This window comes from Sphaerodactylus townsendi, linkage group LG11 (genome assembly GCF_021028975.2).
Source record: "Sphaerodactylus townsendi isolate TG3544 linkage group LG11, MPM_Stown_v2.3, whole genome shotgun sequence".
Classification (NCBI taxonomy): Eukaryota; Metazoa; Chordata; class Lepidosauria; order Squamata; family Sphaerodactylidae; genus Sphaerodactylus; species Sphaerodactylus townsendi.
Genome location: NC_059435.1, coordinates 14,110,952 through 14,134,003, shown reverse-complemented (window position 1 = coordinate 14,134,003; position 23,052 = coordinate 14,110,952). Strand labels below are relative to the sequence as shown.

Sequence of the window (23,052 nt, the reverse complement as noted above, 5' to 3'; positions counted from 1 at the left end):
GCCAATCCTTCTCCAGAAGCAAGTCGTACAAGTTTTGTAGCCAGTTTGGAATTTAGTTTGGGAGCCAGTGCAACCAGGAACTGGGAAAGAAGGGAGCAGAGGCTCACATGTCACATGTCCCTGGACACATACCAGCTGGTCACGTGGGGAGTCACACGTCCCCGGGCACACACCAGCTGGTCACGTGGGGAGTCACACGTCCCCGGGCACACACCAGCTGGTCACGTGGGGAGTCACACGTCCCCGGGCACACACCAGCTGGTCACGTGGGGAGTCACACGTCCCCGGGCACACACCAGCTGGTCACGTGGGGAGTCACACGTCCCCGGGCACACACCAGCTGGTCACGTGGGGAGTCACACATCCCCGGGCACACACCAGCTGGTCATGTGGGGGGGGGGGCAGAGGATCACCCCCTACACACTCCCCTCCCCTCAGGCCCGTTCCATGAGGCTACTCCTTCAGCGGGCAGATACTCTGCCAGCTGAAAGAGGTGCCTGGCAGGGTGGGCCGAGGGGTGGCCCACAGCAGGCTCCTGCTGGCTAAGGTTAGTTGGGCACGGGGAGAGGAGGCAGGGGGAAGAGCAGGTGTTGCCCACTGGGCAGCCATTCGGCCTCCATGCCTCTGGAAGGGAGGCTTATTGCTTCCCAAAGCTCCGGTGCTAGATAAAATTGAAGGCAGTAAGAAAAGAGAAAGACTCACGTGAGGTGTATCAATTCCACAAAGAAAGCCACAACCTTCAGTTTGCAAGACCTACGCAAGGCTGTTCGTGATGTAACATTTGGGGAGTAATTAATTCATGGAGTGACTGTAGGTTGGAAATGACTTGACTGCACATAACACAAAGTTCCAGATCATACTAAGAAGACTAACTAAGAAGAGGGAGCAGCAGTGGCGTAGTGGTTAAGAGCAGGTGCATTCTAATCAGGAGGAACCGGGTTTGATTCCCGCCTGAGCTGTGGAGGCTTATCTGGGGAATTCAGATTAGCTTGTGCACTCCAACACACACCAGCTAGGTGACCTTGGACTAGTCACAGTTCTTCTGAGTTCTCTCAGCCCCACCTACCTCACAGGGTGTTTGTTGTGGGGGCGGGGGAAGAGAAAGGAGATTGTAAGCCCCTTTGAGACTCCTTACAGGAGAAAAAGGGGGGATATAAATCCAAACTCTTCTCTTCTTCTTTTAACCTGAGGTCTCCATGTGATGAAAAGAGAAAAAAAGTCCAGGAACGGCAGAGGTTGAGGACCATAGCTTAGTGACAGCTCATCTGCTTCACTTGGGGAAGGTATCAGATTTAACCCCCAGCATCTCAAGACGAAAGGACCAGGTAGTACAAGATGTACCCAGATTTCTTTCTGAAACCACGGAGAGCCACTGCCAGCCAGTCCTGCCATATACTTGTAACTTTCTCAAAAGTTTGATGATCGGAGAAATTTTCCATGAAATCATGTGGACTCTGAATTATATATATTTTTGGAAGAGCCGATTCCAAAGAGCTAAGCCATGTGGTGGGGATTATCCCGACATTTCTCAGCAGTGTTATGAGGCTTAACTTACTAATGTGTGCAGGGGGAACACTTCTGATGGAAACGGAAACGACTTTTGCATTTCTTAATTTTGTAATTTTATGCCTTTGATCAGCCGCTCGCTTTAATGTGAGTGGCCGCTGGAGAATTTATCTCGCTAATTTTGCTCTTGTATACTCTGAAATTTTTTTTTTCATCCACATAACCCCTAAGTCCTTGATAGCTGAAGGCAGGGGTGAGGAAAGAAGCCCAGAGTTAACGCGTGAGATCTTTGCAACGTTTGCGCCGCCGAAAAGCAAGGGTTCGTGTCCTCGGCAAGCAGAATGGACCCCTGCACGTTCTACCAACATTGCATTTGCCTTTATTTTTAAAATGATAGGAATTGCACAAGTGTGCACAGTAGTTGAGAATTTTCAAGTGGCGTGTACTACCAGCGGTTGTGAACAACACCATTTTCATGTGGTTGATTTGATTCAGCCGTGGCGTAGTGGTTCAGAGCAGGTGTGCTCTCATCTGGAGGAACCGGGTTTGATTCCCCGCTCTGCCGCCTGAGCTGTGGAGGCTTATCTGGGGAATTCAGATTAGCTTGTGCACTCCAACACACACCAGTTGGGTGACCTTGGGCTAGTCACAGTTCTTCCAAGCTCTCTCAGCCCCACCCTCCTCACAGGGTGTTTGTTGTGAGGGGGGAAGGGAAAGGAGTTTGCAAGCCCCTTTGAGTCTCCTACAGGAGAGAAACGGGGGATATAAACCCAACTCTTCTTCATTGCACTGCTTAAGACCCCAGTCTAGTCAAACCAGACATGCAGGATTTTCTGATCTGAAACTCAAATTTCTGGAGTGCAGGAGATTTGGATTGAGGAGGGGCTATTTTCTTGGGGATGTTTCTGGTCGAGAAAAGGATGAATGCTGGGGCCTTAAGCCCTCTTTGTTCACATACCCTGTTTCCCCGAATATAAGACATCCCCTAAAATAAGATGTGGTAGAGGTTTTGCTGAAGTGCGAAATATAAGGCATCCCCCGAAAGTAAGACGTAGCAAAGTTTTTGTTTGGAAGCATATCCGACAAACAGAACACAGAAAAATAAGACATCCCCTGAAAATAAGACGTAGCAAAGTTTTTGTTTGGAAGCATATCCGACAAACAGAACACAGAAAAATAAGACATCCCCTGAAAATAAGACATAGCGCATCTTTGGGAGCAAAAATTAATATAAGACACTGTCTTATATTCGGGAAAACACGGTACTGTAGCCCCAATCCAAATCAAGCTCCAGATGCCTGGTTTGGACTGACCCAAGGTGCATGCATAAATGTTATAATGTATAGTTAGGCCTTTCAGTGCTGGATATATTTATTTTCAGTCATATATTTTACCAAATATTATATTTGCTTTTGTGCTCCTGTACATGAAGCCTGCTGGGTGACCTCAGCATAGTCACAGTTCTCCCAGAACTCTCTCAGCCCCACCTACCTCACAAGGTGCCTGTTGTTCGGAGAGGAAGAAAAAAGGAGTTTGTAAGTCTCTTTGAGACTCCTTACAGGAGAGAACGTCCGGGTATGAATCCAAACTCTTCTTCTTCCTAACCTTCTTCCTTCCCTCCATCTATTCATGTATCCATCTTTCATGTGGAAAACAGGCTTGTGTATAGACGGGGTTCGTACAGAGACCTATGCTTGGAGGAACATGAAGATTTATGATCCATCTGCTCCTTACTTTCAATGAACTGAGTAAGACAGTGAACCAAACTTTTATGGAAAGTGATTTGGACACATGCTGTTGTCTCTACCGCATCAGACCATTGCCTAACTGAGTCTGTTATGGACTACAATTACCATCAGCCCCTGCCAGCATGTTATGGACTACAATTCCAGATGTTATGGACTACAATTCCCATCATCCCCTGCCAGCATGGCCAACTGTTTGAGAACTCCTCTGCAATGTTTCATGTGGAGTTCTTTCAGGTCTCCTGCTACTTCAACAGATGAAGTGGCCTTATATTGAATCAGACAATCGGTCCATCAAGTCCAGTATTTTCTACCCTGAATGGCAGCGGTTCTCCAGGGCCTCAGGGAGTAGTCTTTTACCAACTCTCCTGGCCTTTCTAACTGGAGATGCCAGGAATTGAACTGGAGACCTTCTGTATCTGAAGCAGATGCTGTCCCACTGAACCACAACCCATGTCCAAAACACCAGGCCAAAAGTTGCTCCCCACCCCACATCGTTGCTGGACTGAACTGGTGATAGAAAAATAGTGTGCTCCCGTGCTAGGAAATTCTGTTTTACTTTTCTGGTACTTTTTATATTTTGAGTGTTTATGCCGTGATTATAGTCTTTGCAGCACCAAAAGGAACCTGCCACAGAGAAAGAGCACTTGGCAGCGGATGTAGGCTAACTCTTTCATTGCTGCATCTGTCACCGTGAATATATGTTATTTGAAAAAATCACTGACAGCCAGAAGCCAGATGCTGCCTCTGGGGGGAAAAAATAATCACAGACTGAAAAATAACACCTCAAGGTAGAAAAGAGGAGGAGGAAAAGAAGCTGCGTCCGTCCGTTGAAGTCAAAAGTTTGAGCTATAGAAAAGGGGGGAGCATGTCAAATTTGACAAGTCCATGTCACTTTTGGTTTGAGGAGGTGTGCATATTTTCCATACGTTCCTCGCTTCGCCTTACGCCAGAGGTTTGCTGAGTTTCTCTTCAACTTATTCCTGAAGAGACTTCGACTCCTCTGCCTTTTTGCAGGAGATGGTGGGCTATGCTCGGGAGGGCGCATTCTGTTTGGGCAAGGCTCTGGCCATCTCTGTTGATCCTGAGGACCATTTTTATCTCCCTCTTATTCCAAGGATCTCAGAGTACGTGGTTGTAACTTCCCATTTTATCCTCACATTTCGCCTATCAGAAGAAGAGGAGAAGAAGAGTTTGGATTTATATTCCCCTTTTCTCTCCTGTATGGAGACTCAAAGGGGCTTACAACAGAGGTGGGATCCAGCAGGTTCTCACAGGTTCCCGAGAGTAGGTTACTAATTATTTGTGTGTGCTGAGAGGGGGTTACTAATTGGTGATTTTGCCACGTGATTTTTGCCTTAGTTACGCCCCTCCTCTCAGCAGTAGCGCGCAGAACTTGAAGCAGTTTAGCAGGAGGTGCACCGGCGTGCGTGGCAGCCTGCGCCTGCGTGCATTCGTTTCCCGCCCAGGGACCGGCGCAGCGGCTGCATCCTTGCCACAGCCCCACCAAGGAATGCCCCGCCCCTGGAGAGATGTTCAGCACCACCCGTCAGTGCCCCCCCCGGGCCTTCAGCCCCCATTGGCTGCTATGGCCACAGTTTGAATGCCACCACCATGGGAACCTGTTACTAAAAATTTTGGATTCCACCACTGGCTTACAATCTCCTTTCCCTCCTCGCCCGTCCCCACAACAAACACCCTGTGAGGTGGGTGGGGCTGAGAGAGCTCAGAAGAATTGTGACTAGGGCAAAGTCACCCAGCTGGCATGTGTTGAAATGCACAGGCTAATCTAGTCCCCCAGATAAACCTCCACAGCTCAAGTGGCAGAGTGGGGAATCAAACCTGGTTCTCCAGATTAGAGTGCACCTGATCTTAACCACTACACAACACTGGCTCTCTTAATCTGAAAAGGGATGGTTTGGCTTCACATGCTCTTAACCACGACGCCACTAGATCTGCAAATAATAATCTGCTAGGGGTCCGTGGCCCAAAGGAACTTTGGCTAACCTCAGTCAAAACCAAGGCTTTTTCGAACTGGCCTCAGTCTGGTGGAACGCCCTGTCCAATGAGACCAGACCCCTGTGAGATGTTAAGTAGTTTTCAGGACCTGTAAGACAGAGCTGGACCACCCAGCTATGATACCACTGGGCCTTCCCTCCTCCAGTTTTTTTACAGAACGACACCATCTATCTCACTTGAGAATGTGGAATATTGCTGATTGCCATCTTGTTGGTTGCAAGATGTATTTATATGTTTAGTTGAGATGCCTGTTGATATTTTAATGTTTTATATTGTTTATATATTGTAGTTAACATAACGTGAGCCACCCCGAGCCTGAAAGGGGAGAAGCAACATGGTGAATAATAACAACAACAAAACTAACATCTGTCAGGTTCAGACGGCAGCTCTGCTGGGATCCGCACGAATACTATGCCGATACATTACAACTCCCTATGTCTCTGGGTGAGGCTTGAATTGTAATGAAAGGCCAACAGCCAGCTAAAGAATTGGAAGCTGTAATATCAAACATAACAATAATAATACTATACCAATACATTACTCAACCTACATCTGTGGGTGAGGCTCGAATTGTAATGAAAAGCCAACAACCAACTAAAGAACTGGCAGCTGTGATATTAAAAATAACAATAATATTTTGGAGGAGAGATTTAGTTAACACCCAGCAGTGGCGTAGGAGGTTAAGAGCTCGTGTATCTAATCTGGAGGAACCGGGTTTGATTCTCCGCTCTGCCGCCTGAGCTGTGGAGGCTTATCTGGGGAATTCACATTAGCCTGTTATTAACTCCCAAATAACACGCCTAGCTGGAGTGACCTTGGAAGCTGGGGTCAGATCCCAGAGCTTCTCTCGGATGTTCTCTCAGCCTCCCACCTACCTCACAGGGTGTTTGTTGTGAGGGGGGAAGGGCAAGGAGATTGTAAGCCCCTTTGAGTCTTCTACAGGAGAGAAAGGGGGGATATAAATCCAAACTCCTCCTCCTCCTCCTCCTCCTCCTTTTCTTCTTCTTCTTCTTCTTCTTCTTCTTCTTCTTCTTCTTCTTCTTCTTCTTCTTCTTCTTCTTCTTCTTCTTCTTCTTATCTTGGAGAGCTTGCGTCCATGAAAGTCTGGGGAGCTGAAAACTCTGGAACTTAGAGGTTTAATTCCATTCGTATCCTACAGGGTGGCTTGCTCCCAAATCTTGATTCATCACTAGATAAAATCCCAGGGCATTCAGAATCAGCCAGGATGGGCAAGTGTGACGAACGCAGACACCTAGGCACGTTCAGGCAAGTGGAGCGTTGAGAGTTCAAAGGATTAAAATGGAACTCCTGGGGGGAACTTGAGAGTGTTGTGTAGCCAGAGCACATGGATTGCTTTGGTGGAGTCTTGTGTGAGTGAGAGCTCAGAGAGAGGTCTGAGTGGAGAACTCGGTGTTTGAGTTCTATTTTCCATCAGAACGAGTTGAACGGTGGTACAAAGTGAAGTACTGCCTTCCGGCTAAAACCAGGAAGCGCTGGGAAGGAGGAACCGGAAGAGGCAGAGAAAGCCTTCTGTACTCTGTCCCTGGTTTAACAGCAACACACTTAAAAGCTGACACAGGGTTGAGAGTTTGAGGTTCTCAGGGAAAGACCTAGTCTGGGGACATCAGCTGATGTTACTATGAGAGTGGTGATCCAAATTGAGGAGAACAGGAGGGGGATATTTAGTTTCTGGCAGGGAGGCAGAATTTTGAAAGCAAATCCATCGCAATATATTCAACCTGAGGCCAGGACCGGATTGTCCTTATGAGACTCGGGGGAGCAGACTGAAAAATCTAGTGAAAGTCTTCTAAGAAAAAGAAGCAGAGGTGTTTATATTATTTGGAAACTTATTTATTTACTTATTTCTTGAACAATCTTTACTAGGAAGCCTGTGAATGTAACTTTTGAGAGAGGCTGAATGCCAACAAAGAAACTAGATGGTATCTACCGCAGCCCGTACTGACATTGAAAATATATGCTGAATTCACCTGATTAAGATAACTTGTATATAGATTTTTTTTTACTTTGCTGACATCTTTTACTGTTCTCGAAAATAAAACTTTTGTTAAACCTTTTGAAAGCACCAAAATCTCTTAATTTCAGGAGTCTGACAGAGTCTGTTGTTCACCGCCCAGAGCCCTCAGGGGATGGGGCGGTATATAAATATTATAATAAATAAAATAAAAATAAATAAATAAAAGGAATATTGACCTTTGATATACTGAACACATTCCCCAATCATTATAGAGCATAAGAGCTAGCCTGCTGGATCAGACCAGAGTCCATCTAGTCCAGCACTCTGCTACTCGCAGTGGCCCACCAGGTGCAGTTTATTGTTCTTTCAGATTCTGTTATCAGACTATTCTACCTCAGCGTTAACAACAGTGGGAAACTGCTCTGTGATCTGTGTGATCTGTGTGTAACAGACTTCCCTCTGTGATACACCTCTGAAGATGCCAGCCACAGATGCAGGCGAAACGTTAGGAACAAGATCCACCAGACCATGGCCACACAGCCTGGAAAACCCACCACAACCAGTTGAATCCGGCCATGAAAGCCTTCGACAATACATTGCTCTGTGATCGTTAAAGGTTTTGGCATGAAAACCCTCCTGAGAGCACCTTGCTAGGGCAGGACGGAGGAAGTTATCATACAAGCTTCTAGCTGATAAAATCCCACATGCCACCAGTCAAGTTGCTAAATGTTGTGCAGCAGTTTATAAAATGTGTTATACAACAGTATGCAGAAAGGTAGACCAAAATTGGAGCAGGCTCGACAATCACTGAACTTCTTTTAAAATGTAAATATTTGAAACTAGCGGGGCCCGGCCACGCGTTGCTGTGGCAATTGTCCTTCTCATCACAGTCCACAACCCACGCAGATGTCCATGCAGGTCCAGTGATCCGCAGCATAGCCTTTTGGGGTGGTCAAATGGAATCCCTCTTTCCCTTTTCAATTCACATTGTTATATGGTGCTGTCTTGTTTTTTAGTATAAGGTAACCCTTTCCATTCCACAACAGAACTGTCCAGAGTGCGAATCCTGCTGTGCATGAGGCTGGTTGACATGCGCAGTCCTGGCTTGGGTAAGGCAGAACTGGGGCAAGGAGGCTATCCCAGTCAGGCAGCAGAGGCAGGGTGGTGAGGCGCTCAGATCGAGGCCAGCTCCCTGGGTTCTTAAAGGGCCACGTGCAAAAGAAGCAGAGCCAGTAGTGTTGGTTCGCCCCCAACCCGTGGATTTAGAAGAAAAAGGCAAACTCCAACTCGCTTTTAGTAAAAGAGAGCTGTGGCGAATATGGGTGAGGAAGTGGGTAAGTGGTGGTTGGTTGTGAGGGAAAGCAGAGTGAGGTGTGTGAGGATGAGCTGGATGTGTATGAGAGTATGTGTGTTGTGTGGTAGCAGTGGGTGAGGCACAGAGTGAAATTGTATTTGGTTAATGATCATACTAATAAATTGATTGATTGATTGATTGATTGATTGATTGATTGATTGATTGATTGATTGATTGATTGATTGATTGATTGATCTGGCACTCTAACCACTATCCTACACAACTTCTCTGAGTCTAGAAAAATCACTTGGGTCTACTCTAGAGTACCATGTGACTCCCTGTTGCATGGAAGGAGTAGTAATGGTGGACCAGGGGTAGGGAACCTTTAACACTCAAAGAGCCATTTGGACCCGTTTTCCATGGGAAAAGAAAACACTTGGAGCCGCAAATAATTTTTGACATTTAAAATAAAGATAACACTGTATATATTGGGTTTTTTAACCTTTTACTCCGCTCATTCTGAGAAGCGCATGGATGCATCCGCCCTGCTGTTTGCAGGGCGGGCAAGGATGGGGCCAGTGGCTTGGCCTTGCCGGCTGCTGGGAAAGCACCCACCCCGCTCCAATGGGGCAGGCGAGAGGGGAAGCCTGTGGCACGGCCCAGCCGGCCGCGGTCAGTTGGTGCACCCACCCTGCTGCCTGCAGGGCAGGCAAGGATGGGACCAGCGGCTTGGCTCATGGAGCCGCAGTGCAAGGGCAGAAGAGCCGCATGCGGCTCTCGAGCCGCAGGTTCCCTACCCCTTTGGTGGACAAACTAATGTTAAGGGATGCTTTTCCATTGTTATTTATCTTCTAATTGAGGGAGACCATTGTCTCACTCTCATATTTTTATCCCACCCTTTCTCCAAGGAGCTCAGGTATCGTGCAGTCTCTCTCCTTTTCCATTTTATCTTCACAATAACCTAGTGAGGTAGGATAGACTGAAAAAGAGTAATTGATGCAAGGGAAGCCAGAGAGTTTCATGACTGGGAAAGGATTTGACCCTAAGTTGCCTCTGTAGAGATGTGAAGTCCTACTAAGAAAGAAAGAAAGAAAGAAAGAAAGAAAGAAAGAAAGAAAGAAAGAAAGAAAGAAAGAAAGAAAGAAAGAAAGAAAGAAAGAAAGAAAGAAAGAAAGAAAGAAAGAAAGAAAGAAAGAAAGAAAGAGGAAGTTTGATTTTTGTCTCACACGGACTCCCCCCTTCCCCCTCTGTATCTTTAATAATGAGCAAAATGCATCTGAAGACAAGGTTCTACAGGATGTACAGTATAAAGATTTTTATGTGGAAACCATTTATAATGTTACAGAATTATTAATTTCTATGTATACTGGATATATGCACCATATTTTCAAGGATATACATTTTTTGTATTGTCGAAGTTAGTCACATCCAAACAATACATATTTATTGTTTGGATGTGACTAACTTTGTCCTTAAAATACACATGGTGATAACGTACTACTGAAGAGTTTCAATGTTACAAAGTTTAACTTTCTCTACCAATATGTCACTAGTCCTTTTGGGATTCTGTGGGAATGATTGGTCCAAAAAGCAGGCTTTATTTTCCTTACTACAAAATTTATTTTTCTTATTGTCAGCTTTAATTTTTTTTTCATATCTCCCAGGTGGCAAAATCTAAGATAATTTGTTAATGTGGCGCAGAGTGAAACAATTTGCACCTGTCTTTCTGTAAGACTGCCAATCTTTGTAATTTTACTTGTAGAAAACTTCAGACATATGTGCTTTTCAATAAATAAGCCAAATAGTACAATTGTATATGCCAGCTAAGTGATGTGCAGCTGTAGAATAAACTTAAGTTTGCTAGGGAAATTGGTATTTCATATTTTAATTATTCTCAAAATATCTGCTTGTTTCTAGAAAGAAAAGTAAGAAATTTTCCTCATGGCTTCAGACTTTTCAGATTGTGTATTCTATCAGCTTCATCTGGTTTGCCAGTCATCTGGACTTTGCCAATCTGTCCACCTTGAGTCATTCTTTTAGAACCTCACAGTTAGACTACTGTAACGTATACTAAATTACTACATTGGGCTCCCCTTGTAAGCAACCCAAAAACCTTAGCAAGTTCAGAAAAAGGCAGTTTAATTATTGTCAGGGGCCAGTTGATGGCTGCCAGTTTATTTCAGAGTTCAGTTCAAAATTCTGGTTATAACCTTTGAGGGCCATCATAGCCTGAAGCCCACAAATGTAAAGGGCTATCTCCTAAGAACATAAGAACATAAGAACAAGCCAGCTGGATCAGACCAGAGTCCATCTAGTCCAGCTCTCTGCTACTCGCAGTGGCCCACCAGGTGCCTTTGGGAGCTCACATGCAGGATGTGAAAGCAATGGCCTGCTGCGGCTGTTGCTCCCGAGCACCTGGACTGTTAAGGCATTTGCAATCTCAGATCAAAGAGGATCAAGATTGATAGCCATAAATCGACTTCTCCTCCATAAATCTGTCCAAGCCCCTTTTAAAGCTATCCAGGTTAGTGGCCATCACCACCTCCTGTGGCAGCATATTCCCAACACCAATCACACATTGTATGAAGAAGTGTTTCCTTTTATTAGTCCTAATTCTTCCCCCCAGCATTTTCAATGAATGCCCCCTGGTTCTAGTATATTGTGAGAAAGAGAGAAAAATTCTCTCTGTCAACATTTTCTACCCCATGCATAATTTTATAGACTTCAATCATACCCCCTCTCAGCCGCCTCCTCTCCAAACTAAAGAGTCCCAAACGCTGCGGCCTCTCCTCATAAGGAAGGTGCTCCAGTCCCTCAATCATCCTCGGTGCCCTTCTCTGCACTTTTTCTATCTCTTCAATATCCTTTTTTAGGATATTTCTATCTCTTCAATATCCTTTTTTCCTCCCATATGTTCCTATGTGCCACCTGTGGTCTTCAAGCTGCCACTGCTGGTTGTTCGGCCACTTAGGGTGGCCCAGCTGACAATGCCGGCCCCCTTCTATCATAACTCCTGCTCTGTGGACGGGGCCCTCTGAAGAAGCAAAGGGAGCTCACAGAGATTGTCAGGAGATTCTACAAAGTTTATCTGTTTTCCAGGGCTTTTGTGGGGGAATCTTTGGGGAGAGTGAAAGAAAGGAAGGCATTCAAGTTATTTTATTCCATTTGGCATCAATTTGCAGTGTTTCAATTGGTTTTCCTGTAAGCTGCCATGAGCCAAGGGAGAGGCTGGGTATATCTCTTACTTTCCAGTCATAGACTGATGCTATAATCATTAAGTAGGGTTACCAGTCTCTGAGGTCGTGTGGAGATCTCCTGGAATTACACCTGATCTCCAGACAACAGAGCTCAGGTCTCCTGAAGAAAATGGTTGTTTTGGAGAGTGGCCTCCATCCCATGAGATCCCTCCCCAGACTCCGCCCCCACATTTCCTAGAATTTCTCAGTCTGAATATAGCAACCCTATTGCTATGTCATACTGGCTGTTGTCTGCCACACCTCACTTACAAATGTATACACTAGCGCAGGGGTGGCCAACCTATGGAGCTCCAGATGTTCATAGACTACAATTCCCATCAGCCCCTGCCAGGTTGGCCTATTGGCAATGCTGGCAGGGGCTGATGGGAATTGTAGTCCATTAACATCTGGAGCTCCATAGGTTGGCTACCCCCACACTAGCAGGTCATCTAGGTTAAAAAATATGTGGATCCGTCCTCAGCTGGGTCTATTGGACTCACTGGGATTAGAAGGGTATAAGTGTGTTTAGGATGGCACTTGGTAGAGCATTTGCAAGACTGATGCAATGTGAGGGGCTTTATTTGGCTTTGAATATCTACCAGCAGTTCACTGTTCTGTTGCTCAGAATACCAGTATGCAATTAGATCGCTCACCAGGTGCATCTGCACCAAACATCAATTCAGAATCCTCTTTATTTTCCGTTGACTTCTGGATAAGATATCTAACTTGCACAGGTTGCAACCCCAGGTAATAAGTTAATTCGTTTTTTCCCCCCTGAGAACTGAATGCTACCGTATTCTGCCTGCAGCGGCCAGATTGAATCTGAAGGGGAAAAGTAAGAAATTCAGCTACTATCAAAATATTGCTTCAAGAGCACCAACGGGGCTTCCTTTGAACTTTTATTTATAAATCAATATCTCTGAATGTCTTACTTGGGCAAGCTCTCTAGACTTAAGAAATGCCTAGTGGGTGCAGGTGTGGCAGCGGGTAGATACCACCTTTAAAAAAAGCTTGAAATAAAAAGTGATCACTTTGTTAGTCTTCTCAACAGATCGTGCTGGTCTAGAAACATCATCTGTCAATTTATTGTTATCATTCCAACGTTCATTGCAGAATTGCAATTTATGTTGGTCCAGGGCTGTGAGGAGCAAGAGCCCAGAGCTTAATTTATAAGAAAGGGGGAAAGGTTGTCAAATAGCTTTCATATGTTATAAGGCTTTTTTTTTAATCCTGCAAAAATAAAGACACTTGACAGACTTTTCCTTTAAACTCACATTTATCCCCCTTCAGCAGCATACCTCATATGGACAAGCATAGGACTGGTTCTTACGTTATCTCCAGTGAGGTTATTGCTTTCACGGGGTTACATCCCATACTTCAGGCAACCCTGAACCTTGTTAAACCTGCAGGCAACTTGGGAATTTTCAGGAAGGAAAGTGCATGCTACCATAAAAAGGCTGCCCTGGTGTTATGGAAGTTTTTACCCATTGAAAACTCCAGACCAAGTTGGCTAATAGCAAGCTAGGTTTATTAACATGTCTGCAAACATGGAGAGAGCAATACCGTGGTATCAACTCTCCGAAGTCTACATCACAATACAGCTCATTTTAAGACATTTCTGAACAGACCCTCCTGACCACTTCTGGCCAATCCTGGCCGGCTGTCCACGCAGGCTCACAATCTTGACTTGTTGCAAATCAGCACATTCCCAATATATATTTTTAAAAGAATACATTCAGCGTTAAAAGCATCATCTGACTTGGTTACGTATGGGGCTACTTATAGTTTCTGTCCAGTAAGCATAATCAGCAAAAAGCCTAATCAGTTGGGTGAACCATCTTCACATGCTTCAAACCCCCAGGTCAGTGTTCACTGTTGCCCTTTCACTCATGAGCAAGTATCTGCTGGTTCTTGCAAAATAGCAAACACAGCAGTTCCAGTAGCACCCAGACACTGATTTCCTGAGAGCAACCACAAAATGTATTTTTAACTATGAATATATCTCAACTGTGATCTTGCAACAAGCATATCTTTATAATTTTTATATCACTGGGGATAACCACCAAATGGTTGCTGTGGAAGCCAGCCAATCACAAAATGTGAGATGGTCCCAAGTTTCTCAGAATGGAGGCAGACCCTTCTGAAAGAGCAATCCTTGACAACTGGAAAGGGAACTTCAGAAGTATCTCCTGCAGGGGTGGAGCGAGGGGGAACTGCGTCTAGGGCATGCCTAAGGCCCGTCCTGCTTGGACTTCCTTGCCACGCTCACCAGCCACACATGCTCGAAATGCCCTCGCCATGCCCCCCCACTTACCGTGCTCAGTGCATCATGCTCTTACAGGTGATACACCAGTGATCTCCTGAGCTAATGAAGTAAAAGAAAACTGGGATTAACGCTTTGCTGTGTGGAAAAGTTTGAGTTTGGTTTCAGTTTCCAAAGAAACAGGAGACGTTTCTCCCTCTGGACAGCCACAAGGATTGGTTTCCATAAATGAATAATAAATAAGTGAATCATAAATAAATCTTTCTCTAGGCAAAGCTTGGATTTACCTGTCCAGTAGGATCTTAGCATTTTACTTCCTAGTCGGTTGATAGAGAGAAACTTAAAGCTCCCTATTGTCGTTTTTCCCCTGTGCCATTCAAAAACCTTTTGGGTTTTACTTCGAAGATTTAAGAAGCAAGCAGGCTCCAAGAAGAACTTTGGCAGGTGCCATGACATCTCTGAACATTGCACTGGGGTTCACTAAGATATTGCATCGTATGTGTGTCATACTTTGTTCATGCAGGTACATTCTAATATAGTATCACCCATCTGTTTGAGTCAGGAGTGCCAACATGGGCACTATCTACATCAATATACCCCGAGAGCCGCAGTGGCGTAGGAGGTTAAGAGCTCGTGTATCTAATCTGGAGGAACCGGGTTTGATTCCCTGCTGCCGCCTGAGCTGTGGAGGCTGATCTGGGGAATTCAGATTAGCCTGTACACTCCCACACACGCCAGCTGGGTGACCTTGGGCTAGTCACAGCTTCTCGGAGTTCTCTCAGCCCCACCTACCTCGCAGGGTGTTTGATGTGAGGGGGGAAGGGCAAGGAGATTGTAAGCCCCTTTGAGTCTCCTGCAGGGGAGAAAGCGGGGATATAAATCCAAACTCTTCTTCTTCGTTTTTCGTGCCAGACATTACTGGAGCGGTGTGAAACCCAGCCACACACTAGGGGCCACCATGTGTCTTGGGCATTACATGAACTAGCCCATTCCAGGTAAACTGACAGGTCACAACCCCTCTGGCAGCAATTTTTATGATATCACACGCTGAGTGTTCTTGTGACATCATCTCCAAATACATATCCAAAGGTGGAAAGAAAGTAGTGTGGTAAAGCAGAACATCAAAAGTTTACAGGACCTTTAAAGAAAACCAAGGTTCTGCAAAATCTAATCAGCATCTAAAAAAGGGTTCATAGATATATATAGGGTGACAACGTTTGTAGGTCTGGATTTAGCTATCTTCTTTGTGCTTTCAGTTTGTGCAGATAACTTTTTTTTCATTTCTGGACCTACACATTTAAAAGCTGTCAACCTTTGTTTTATTGTAGTTTCCCCAAGTCATAAATGGTATATTCGTACTCATAATACAGAGGCGGGGGCTGACTGGTGAGAACCTAATTTTCTTATCAGTCGCTACACTCCTAAGGCAAAAGTATCAAATGAATCATGGACAGATAGAGCTAGGAAGCCTTTAAAGAGACCTTGAAGTGGTAGGTAAAGGAACTTCTAAATCTAGCAACTGAGGTCCTTATGATAATTTATGACGCTATAGAGGTATTTTGTATCCTTGGAACCTCTTTGAATGGCAACTTTATATGGTGGGCATACTTCACGATTCCTTACTCAGCTCTTTGGCAGAAGCTTCGAGGATGTTTGAGCTCTAAATTAAGAGGCATGAACTTGTGTATTGCACCATTTTAACGCAATCTTGACACCTATAACTTAGTACAGTATAAGGAGACTTGTGCGGGGTGTTTTTTTTTAAGAAACACTGAAAGCAAACCAAACAGGAAAGTGATTTTTTTTTGTGCTTTCCTGTTTAAACCCATCCTATGATCGTTGAGCTGTAGGCATTTTGTTTGTATTTGTATATTTATATCGCTGTTATATCCTGCTTTTCTTCCAAAGTGGCTCGCAGCTTCATTCTCCTTTCTTCCGTTTTATCCTCGCAGCAACCACCCTGCGTGGAAGGTTAGGCGGAGAAAGAGAGAACGGTCCAGTATCACCAAACCAGCTCCAAAGGCAGAGTGAGGATTCGAACTTTGTGTCTCCTTCATTGTAGTCTTGCACTCCAACCTCTACGCCACTGAGGTACATTCAGAAACAAAGTGCTAATCTGCAAAATAACGCCTGTCAAAAAACTTGGTGCTTCCAAGTCCTGTGACTTAATCAAACCCGTTAGTTACTAAAAGTCGTAGCTGACCCTGGGGTACCCCTGCGAGCAGTGATTTTATAGGCAAGCCGCTTTTGTGGCGTAGTTTGCCATTGCTTTCCCCGGCTATCCTTTACCCCCTAGCTGTGAGCTAGGTCAGTGATGGCGAACCTTTTCGAGACCGAGTGTCCAAACTGCAACCCAAACCTCATTTATCACAAAGGGCCAACACGACAATTTAACCGTAACTCTTTTCCGTCAGCACATCTTCAAGGTCGATTCTCTGGTATTCCACAAAATGAGCGTTGCTGTCAATTCTGTCCTGATACAACTGATACACTTTCTCATATTCTGCTCCATTGTTCAAAGTACAACATCAGAACCAATTTGAGAACGGTGTTACCAACAGGATTTATGCTCCTTTCTGATAAAATAAAAATGGCTAAGCTTCTAAATAGCTCTAGTGTTGAAATATCTGAAGCTGTTGCTATGTTTTTGCTCTGTGTACTGCAAGTAGAGCAATAATGATCTTTTAATTGTATTTGAAATTCTTGGCACAGGTTTTATGCCTAATAAAGGTTTTTTGGATTTGGATTTGGACAGTTTAACCAGAATACTGAGGTTTTAGTTTAGAAAAAACAAGTCAAACATCACCATCTTTTGTCTTAAAAGGCATTGTGCTCTGCCACACGCTCGGACTGCGGCGTAGGTGGTGGCGCAAGGCGGCCTCTCTGTGGAGCTGATATGGTGCCCAAGTGAGCTCGGGGTTACTGGGCCTGCTGCCTGGTCTGGTAATGAGGTGGGAGAGAGGAGGTACTCATGGGGCAGTAGATGGTACTTACAGCAAATCAGGTTGACTCAAGAGGACCTCCCTGAACCTCAGCCCCAGACGACAACAGCCTCTGGTGGGGCAGGGAGAGGCGGGAAGGGGGAGGCTATGCGTCTGTGCTGGGGTGAAGGCACATGTGCCCACACAGAGGGCTCTGAGGGCCACCTCTGGCACCCGTGCCATAGGTTCGCCACCACTGAGCTAGGTACTCATTTACTGACCAAGAATGGATGGATGGCTGAGTTGACCATGAGCCAGCTCCCAGGATATCTGACCCACAGGGGGCTCGAACTCCTGACTGTGTAAGTGGCAGAGCGGTCACTTCACCACTACACCACACCGTTAGTCACTACATATCCACAATCTCTCTGCCATAAGAGATTACTGAAAGCATTACCCAAGTCAAGAAGAAGAAGAAGAAGAAGAAGAAGAAGAAGAAGAAGAAGAAGAAGAAGAGGAGGAGGAGGAGGAGGAGGAGGAGGAGGAGGAGGAGTTTGGACTTATAGCCTACTTTTATCTTCTGTAAGTAAGCTCAGTGCAGCTTGCAAAACTCCTTTCCCTTCCTCTCCCCACAACAGACACCTCATGATATAGGTGGGGCTGAGAAAATTCTGAGAGAACTGTGACAACTATACAAGATGAGCCAGAAACAGTATGGAGACCAAGGTTGAAAGTGTTGAACTCACCCAGGTTAACACTACCACTAACTGATGTTTTCATTAACTGATGCTTGTATGTGACCTATCTCCTGAAGCGGAATCCAGCCGAACATCTGGCAATTGGAATACTTCCAATTTGTGATATTTATGGATTTTCATTGAAAGGGTACCATTTGCACAGATACTTTTTGTCCTTTGTGTATATTTTGGGGTCCCTTTCCTGTTTGTAATGTGTTATCCACATTTTGCATTATTCTTCATTGTTTAATTATTCTTCTACTGTTTAATTATTTCTATTAAAGGTATAGTTTTAATGCTGTTCTTTGAGTCAAACAGAGGTATTTTTTTTGTGTGCAGAACTGTGAGAAGTCCAAGGTCATCCAGCAGGCTTCAAGTGTAGGAATGGGGAAACAAATCTGGGTCACCAAATATGAGTCCGCTGCTCACATGGAGGAGTTCTCCAGATTAAAGTCCACTGTTCTTTACCACTACACCAGGGGTCTGCAACCTGCGGCTCTCCAGATGTTCATGGACTACAATTCCCATCAGACCCTGCCAGCATGACCAATTGGATGGGATTTGTAGTCCATGAACATCTGGAGAGCCGCAGGTTGCAGACCCCTGCACTACGCCACGCTGGGGAAATAAGCAGGGCTCCTTGACTCTACCTGTAACTATTAGTAGTATAACTTTATTTTCTGAGATTGGGCTCTCATGTGTGGAGTGCTACAGGAGTAGTTGTTAGAAGAGTAGTTGTGTCAGGTATGCAACTAACTCGTTCAATCTGAGCTCTGGCAGCACCCAGCTTGTACTTACAGCAAAGGCAACGTTCAGTTCCTTCCTTGTTCTTGTTTTTTATAAGAAAACCAAGCACAGGTAGAGGCTGAGTATTTGAGCGGGTGGCAGGAGCCTCTACTGGTATTGTGGAGCTTCTGATAGCTGCTGCTACAGTCACCCAAAGGCCTCTTCGTTGGTTCAGAGGGTTGGTGGGCTGAATCTGGATGTGTCTTTAGGAAGAGTTGACATCTGGCTTTAAAAATAGCCAACATTTGATATCTTGTAAACAAGTGAAGTCCACCGTGTCCGCCTGACATATTCATATGAGAAGCTGCTTTTGAATGCATTGATCAAGTGAATGATGTATGATAGATTTGTGTTTAATTGAATGTTTTCCCCTAGTTTATATGCATTGCTGATTTAGAAAAGGGAATCACTAGAACTCCAGCCATTCCTGCACTGTGTCTGAAGTGACAACTGTCAGCTTATGAAAATGATTGGCCTAGTATTCTTGTAAGCTAGGCTGACCAGACGTCCCGCTTTTGGCGGGACAGTCCCGCCTTAAAACAATTTGTCCCGCATCCCGCGGGTTTTTTCAAGTGCCCCGATTTTTGGAAGGCTTCCGCACTGCCTTCTGGGGCGCATGAGCAGTCTGACAGCCTCCCCAGCAGCAGCCACAGGAGCCTGCAGCCTTCTGGGGAAATCCTGTTTCCATGCCTGTGACAGAGTGGAAAACGGGAGCGCCTTAGGCTACGTGTGCTCCTGCGTATCCCATGCACATGTGCCTGACCCACCTGTCCCGGTTCACAAAGGTGACCATCTGGTCACCTTATTGTAAGCCTTACTTTGCCTCTCAATCTAGACCTGGTCAGCCAGAACCATCTTTTAAATGTGCTTTCTTTGAGGAAGTTAGTTGGGTTAATTTGAGCAACATTTTATTCCGGGCCTTTCCCTATGACACCCTCTTCCAAAGGAGGTGCGAAGTGTCCCTCTCTTAATTTGAAGCCCTTGTGAAGTTACTCTTTTTGGGGAGACCTTTGGATGTGTTATTACACCAGCCTGTTTTTGCTGGTGCAAAAGGTTGCCGTTTTCATTGTGTAGAGCAAGCAAGGTTCTGTTGGGCTGACTGTGGGCGAGAGCTGAAATGGATGGATTGTAAGTCAGATGTTAGAAATGATGTTACACTTCTAAGATTGTATTTTGTCTGTTAGCCATCACATATGAAGGAGAACTGGGATATAATTCCTTTAAACAAATAATGCCCTTTTATTGTCAACTCTAGATGAGTTTACACCATTGCAGGCCCAGCGGTCTTAGGTCCTAAGAAGTCCAATGCCATCCAGTAGTCCCATGGAGTAATGGATTGTGACTCCATATAGTTCCTGGTTTGGGTGGGGCTGCTAAAACAGAAAGATTACCAAGTACTTAGTAGGCCATATAATACATGTCTCACCAGCTTTGTGTAGTAAGTCACGGTTATGGAGGTCTTTATGACGTTATAGCAGCCACAAGATTGTAGGCCGGGGTCCTGATCTTTTTGATCCTATGACTGGGTACATTTAGTATTTTGAGAGGGGGTGGAAACACCACCCCAAAATGGCCGTTGAGTGAGGGGGAGCTGAACTCAAAATGGCTTCCGCAGGAGATGGTGCTGAAAGGAATTCCTCCCTTCTCACACCTTTGGGGGAGAAGGAAAGCCTGAAGGGGCAGTGGAATCACACGCTGGCCTCAGTGCAAGGTGTTTATGGGTGTTTCTGATCCTTCATTGGGAAACCCTCTCATTTGAAACCCTTTCATTTGAATAAGTCAGTAACAAGCCCTAACTTACAGTGGGCCTTTCCCCACTTACCTTAAGCCCCTGTGAATTATAACCTGTGAATAATTTCTGTAAGACTTTCTTGTCCAGGTTTGTTCCCTTTTGTCTACATTCCCTGCCCCTTTATCCTTTCGTTCCATGCTTAGTAAATCGAAGGGAATTATTCCGAATTATAATGCGACCTTGAATGTAATAGCAGGATTATGCTGTAAATGTAGCAAATGAATAAATAAAATATGCACTGTAACCGTTTTCTTTAATGTTTGCCTATAAATGGAACTGAATCCAGATCTGTCTGTTCAAATTCACCATATTTGTAGTAGTGTACAATTATTATAGAAACTGAAATGAAAGGGAAACCCTTCTGGTTGTCTCTGTGCTTACAAAAATTAACCGTTACCCTACTGTTACTGTGCTTTACTTCTGTAGGGCTGTGAGTTAATAGAGACGCCAGATCAAGATTTAACTGACTTCACCAAGTGCCTTCAGATACTCCAGCAGAAGATAGAGGAGAAAGAGTTGCAGGTAAGTTTAGAAAATCTTGTATTTCATGGCAAGGAGTCAATCCGAATATAACCAGAGAGGTGGCAAAATGTAGTGCTTCTGTGGTTAAAAGGCGTGGACAAGTATGGCAATAAAAATAGGAACTCTGGATCAATGATTTTATCTTTTATTCAAATTTTATTCCAGTTTTTAACTTATATTATGGTTTGGACAAACAGTCTTTGGAAACTGGTTACCTCAATTTTATTTTGTATCTGGTCTAGAAATGTACTATCTGGATTTTATATTTTATATTTTCTGGTCTTTGACCAAAATAAAAGATTGATTGATTGATTGATTGATTGATTGATTGATTGATTGATTGATTGATTGATTGATTGATTGATTGATTGATTGATTGATTGATTGATTGGCAGGGAGTCTTTCCCAGAGATATTTGATCTGCTCTCAGCTGGTGGATCTTGATTTTTTAAAAGACGTGTTAAGGCAGTGGTTCTCAATCTTCCTAATGCCGCGACCCTTTAATACAGTTCCTCATGTTGTGATGACCCCCAACCCTAACATTTATCCATTTTACAGAAGGAGAACAATGATGCAGAGAGTCTTAGGCGACCCCTGGGAAAGGGTCGTTCGACCCCCAAAGGGGTCGCGACCCACAGGTTGAAAACCACTGTGCTAAGGAGTATTTGGTCCTTTCTATGCAAACCGCCTAAAATGTTTCTAAAACTTTTTCACCCTCTCCTTTACAACGATGTTGTACAGCACAATCTCCCCTTCAAAACCATTCATGACCGCCATTGCATGATTTTTCCCTTTTTTTTAGTTCTGTGTTGAATCAATACTCCTCATATACTTGATGCTTCAAAGTTTTCCCCCCAAAGTAAAAACAAACCAGCAGAATTGCTGCAAATAAACAGGCAAGAACAGAGCGTGGAACAAAAGGAGGGGTCGTGGCTGAGTAGCAGAGTATCTGCCTTCAATCTAATAAAATGGGGACGAGGGGTCAAGTCACTTTGAGACTCTTTTTACAGGAGAGAAAGGTGGAATATAAATCCATACTCTTCTTCTCCAGTTACCTGTGTGGTTTACAAAATCCTTATGTCCAACATATCTGGACTTTTTTCCCCGTAAATCCCTTAAGCAGCAGTGGCGTAGGAGCAGCAGTGGCGTAGGAGGTTAAGATCTCATGTATCTAATCTGGAGGAACCAGGTTTGACTCCCAGCTCTGCTGCCTAAGCTCTGGAGGCTTATCTGGGGAATTCAGATTAGCCTGTAGACTCCCACACCCGCCAGTTGGGTGACCTTGGGCTAGTCACAGCTTCTCGGAGCTCTCTCAGCCCCACCTACCTCACAGGGTGTTTGTTGTGAGGGGGGAAGGGCAAGGAGATTGTAAGCCCCTTTGAGTCTCCTACAGGAGAGAAAGGGGGGATATAAATCCAAACTCCTCTTCTTCTTCTTCTTCTTCTTCTTCTTCTTCTTCTTCTTCTTCTTCTTCTTCTTCTTCTTCTTCTTCTTCTTCTTCTTGACAAAAGGACTGTCCTCCCTCGAAATACAACATGTGGAGAACTATCAATGAAGTTAGGAATGAGGGATTCAGAGGGAATTTGGTGAAAAGTTAATCTGTTTTTTTTTTATTAAAGGAGTTTTATGCCCCCTCTTCAGAGACTTGCTTGAGGCAGCTTGCAAATAATATCATCATAAGCTTTCAATATACAAACGAACTAAGCTGTTAAAGGCAAGCCAGGGGCATACATACAGCATAAAATATCTATTCAACTAAACTCAGTCCCGAAGCAGCTCGTAAATTAGCTAAAAAGACCCTGCGGCTTAAAAAAAGTAAGGTAGACATAACTTGATCCTCCAAGGGATACAGCATTCCAGAAGCAATGGGCCACCACAGAAAATTTCCTGTCTCTAGTTGTCACCCATCTAACTTTTGAAGGAGCAGAAACAGAGAGCAGGGCCAAGGAGAGAGATCTATACTGGTCAACTGGACTGTATGGGGGGAGACAGTCTGTCACATACCCTAGCCCTGAGCTGTTTAGGGCCATGTAGGAAAGATCCAGCACTTTGAATTGCGCCCGGAAACAGGTGGGTAGTTATACATTACGGCCCAAACTCTTCATGCGCATATCCCAAATGTTTGAGGCCATGTTGATGTAGCTAGCCATTTTCCGCCACCTCACCTTCTGAACAGTGTCCAGTCTGTGTAAGACACTTTTCCGTGGCTAAGATGCTCCTTACACTTCCAGAGGTGGAATTTCCAGACATCCTCCT

At 44.7% G+C, this 23,052-nt stretch overlaps 1 protein-coding gene across 1 annotated transcript in view; it reads left to right on the top strand.

The window, feature by feature from the left end:
- TPK1 (thiamin pyrophosphokinase 1) overlaps window positions 1-23,052 on the top strand; it is a 303,106-nt gene that overhangs the window by 242,651 nt on the left and 37,403 nt on the right. Inside the window, exon 6 of the mRNA XM_048510448.1 lies at window positions 20,701-20,796. Coding sequence (XP_048366405.1) covers window positions 20,701-20,796 — 96 coding nt within the window. The remainder of the gene's footprint in view (window positions 1-20,700; window positions 20,797-23,052) is intronic.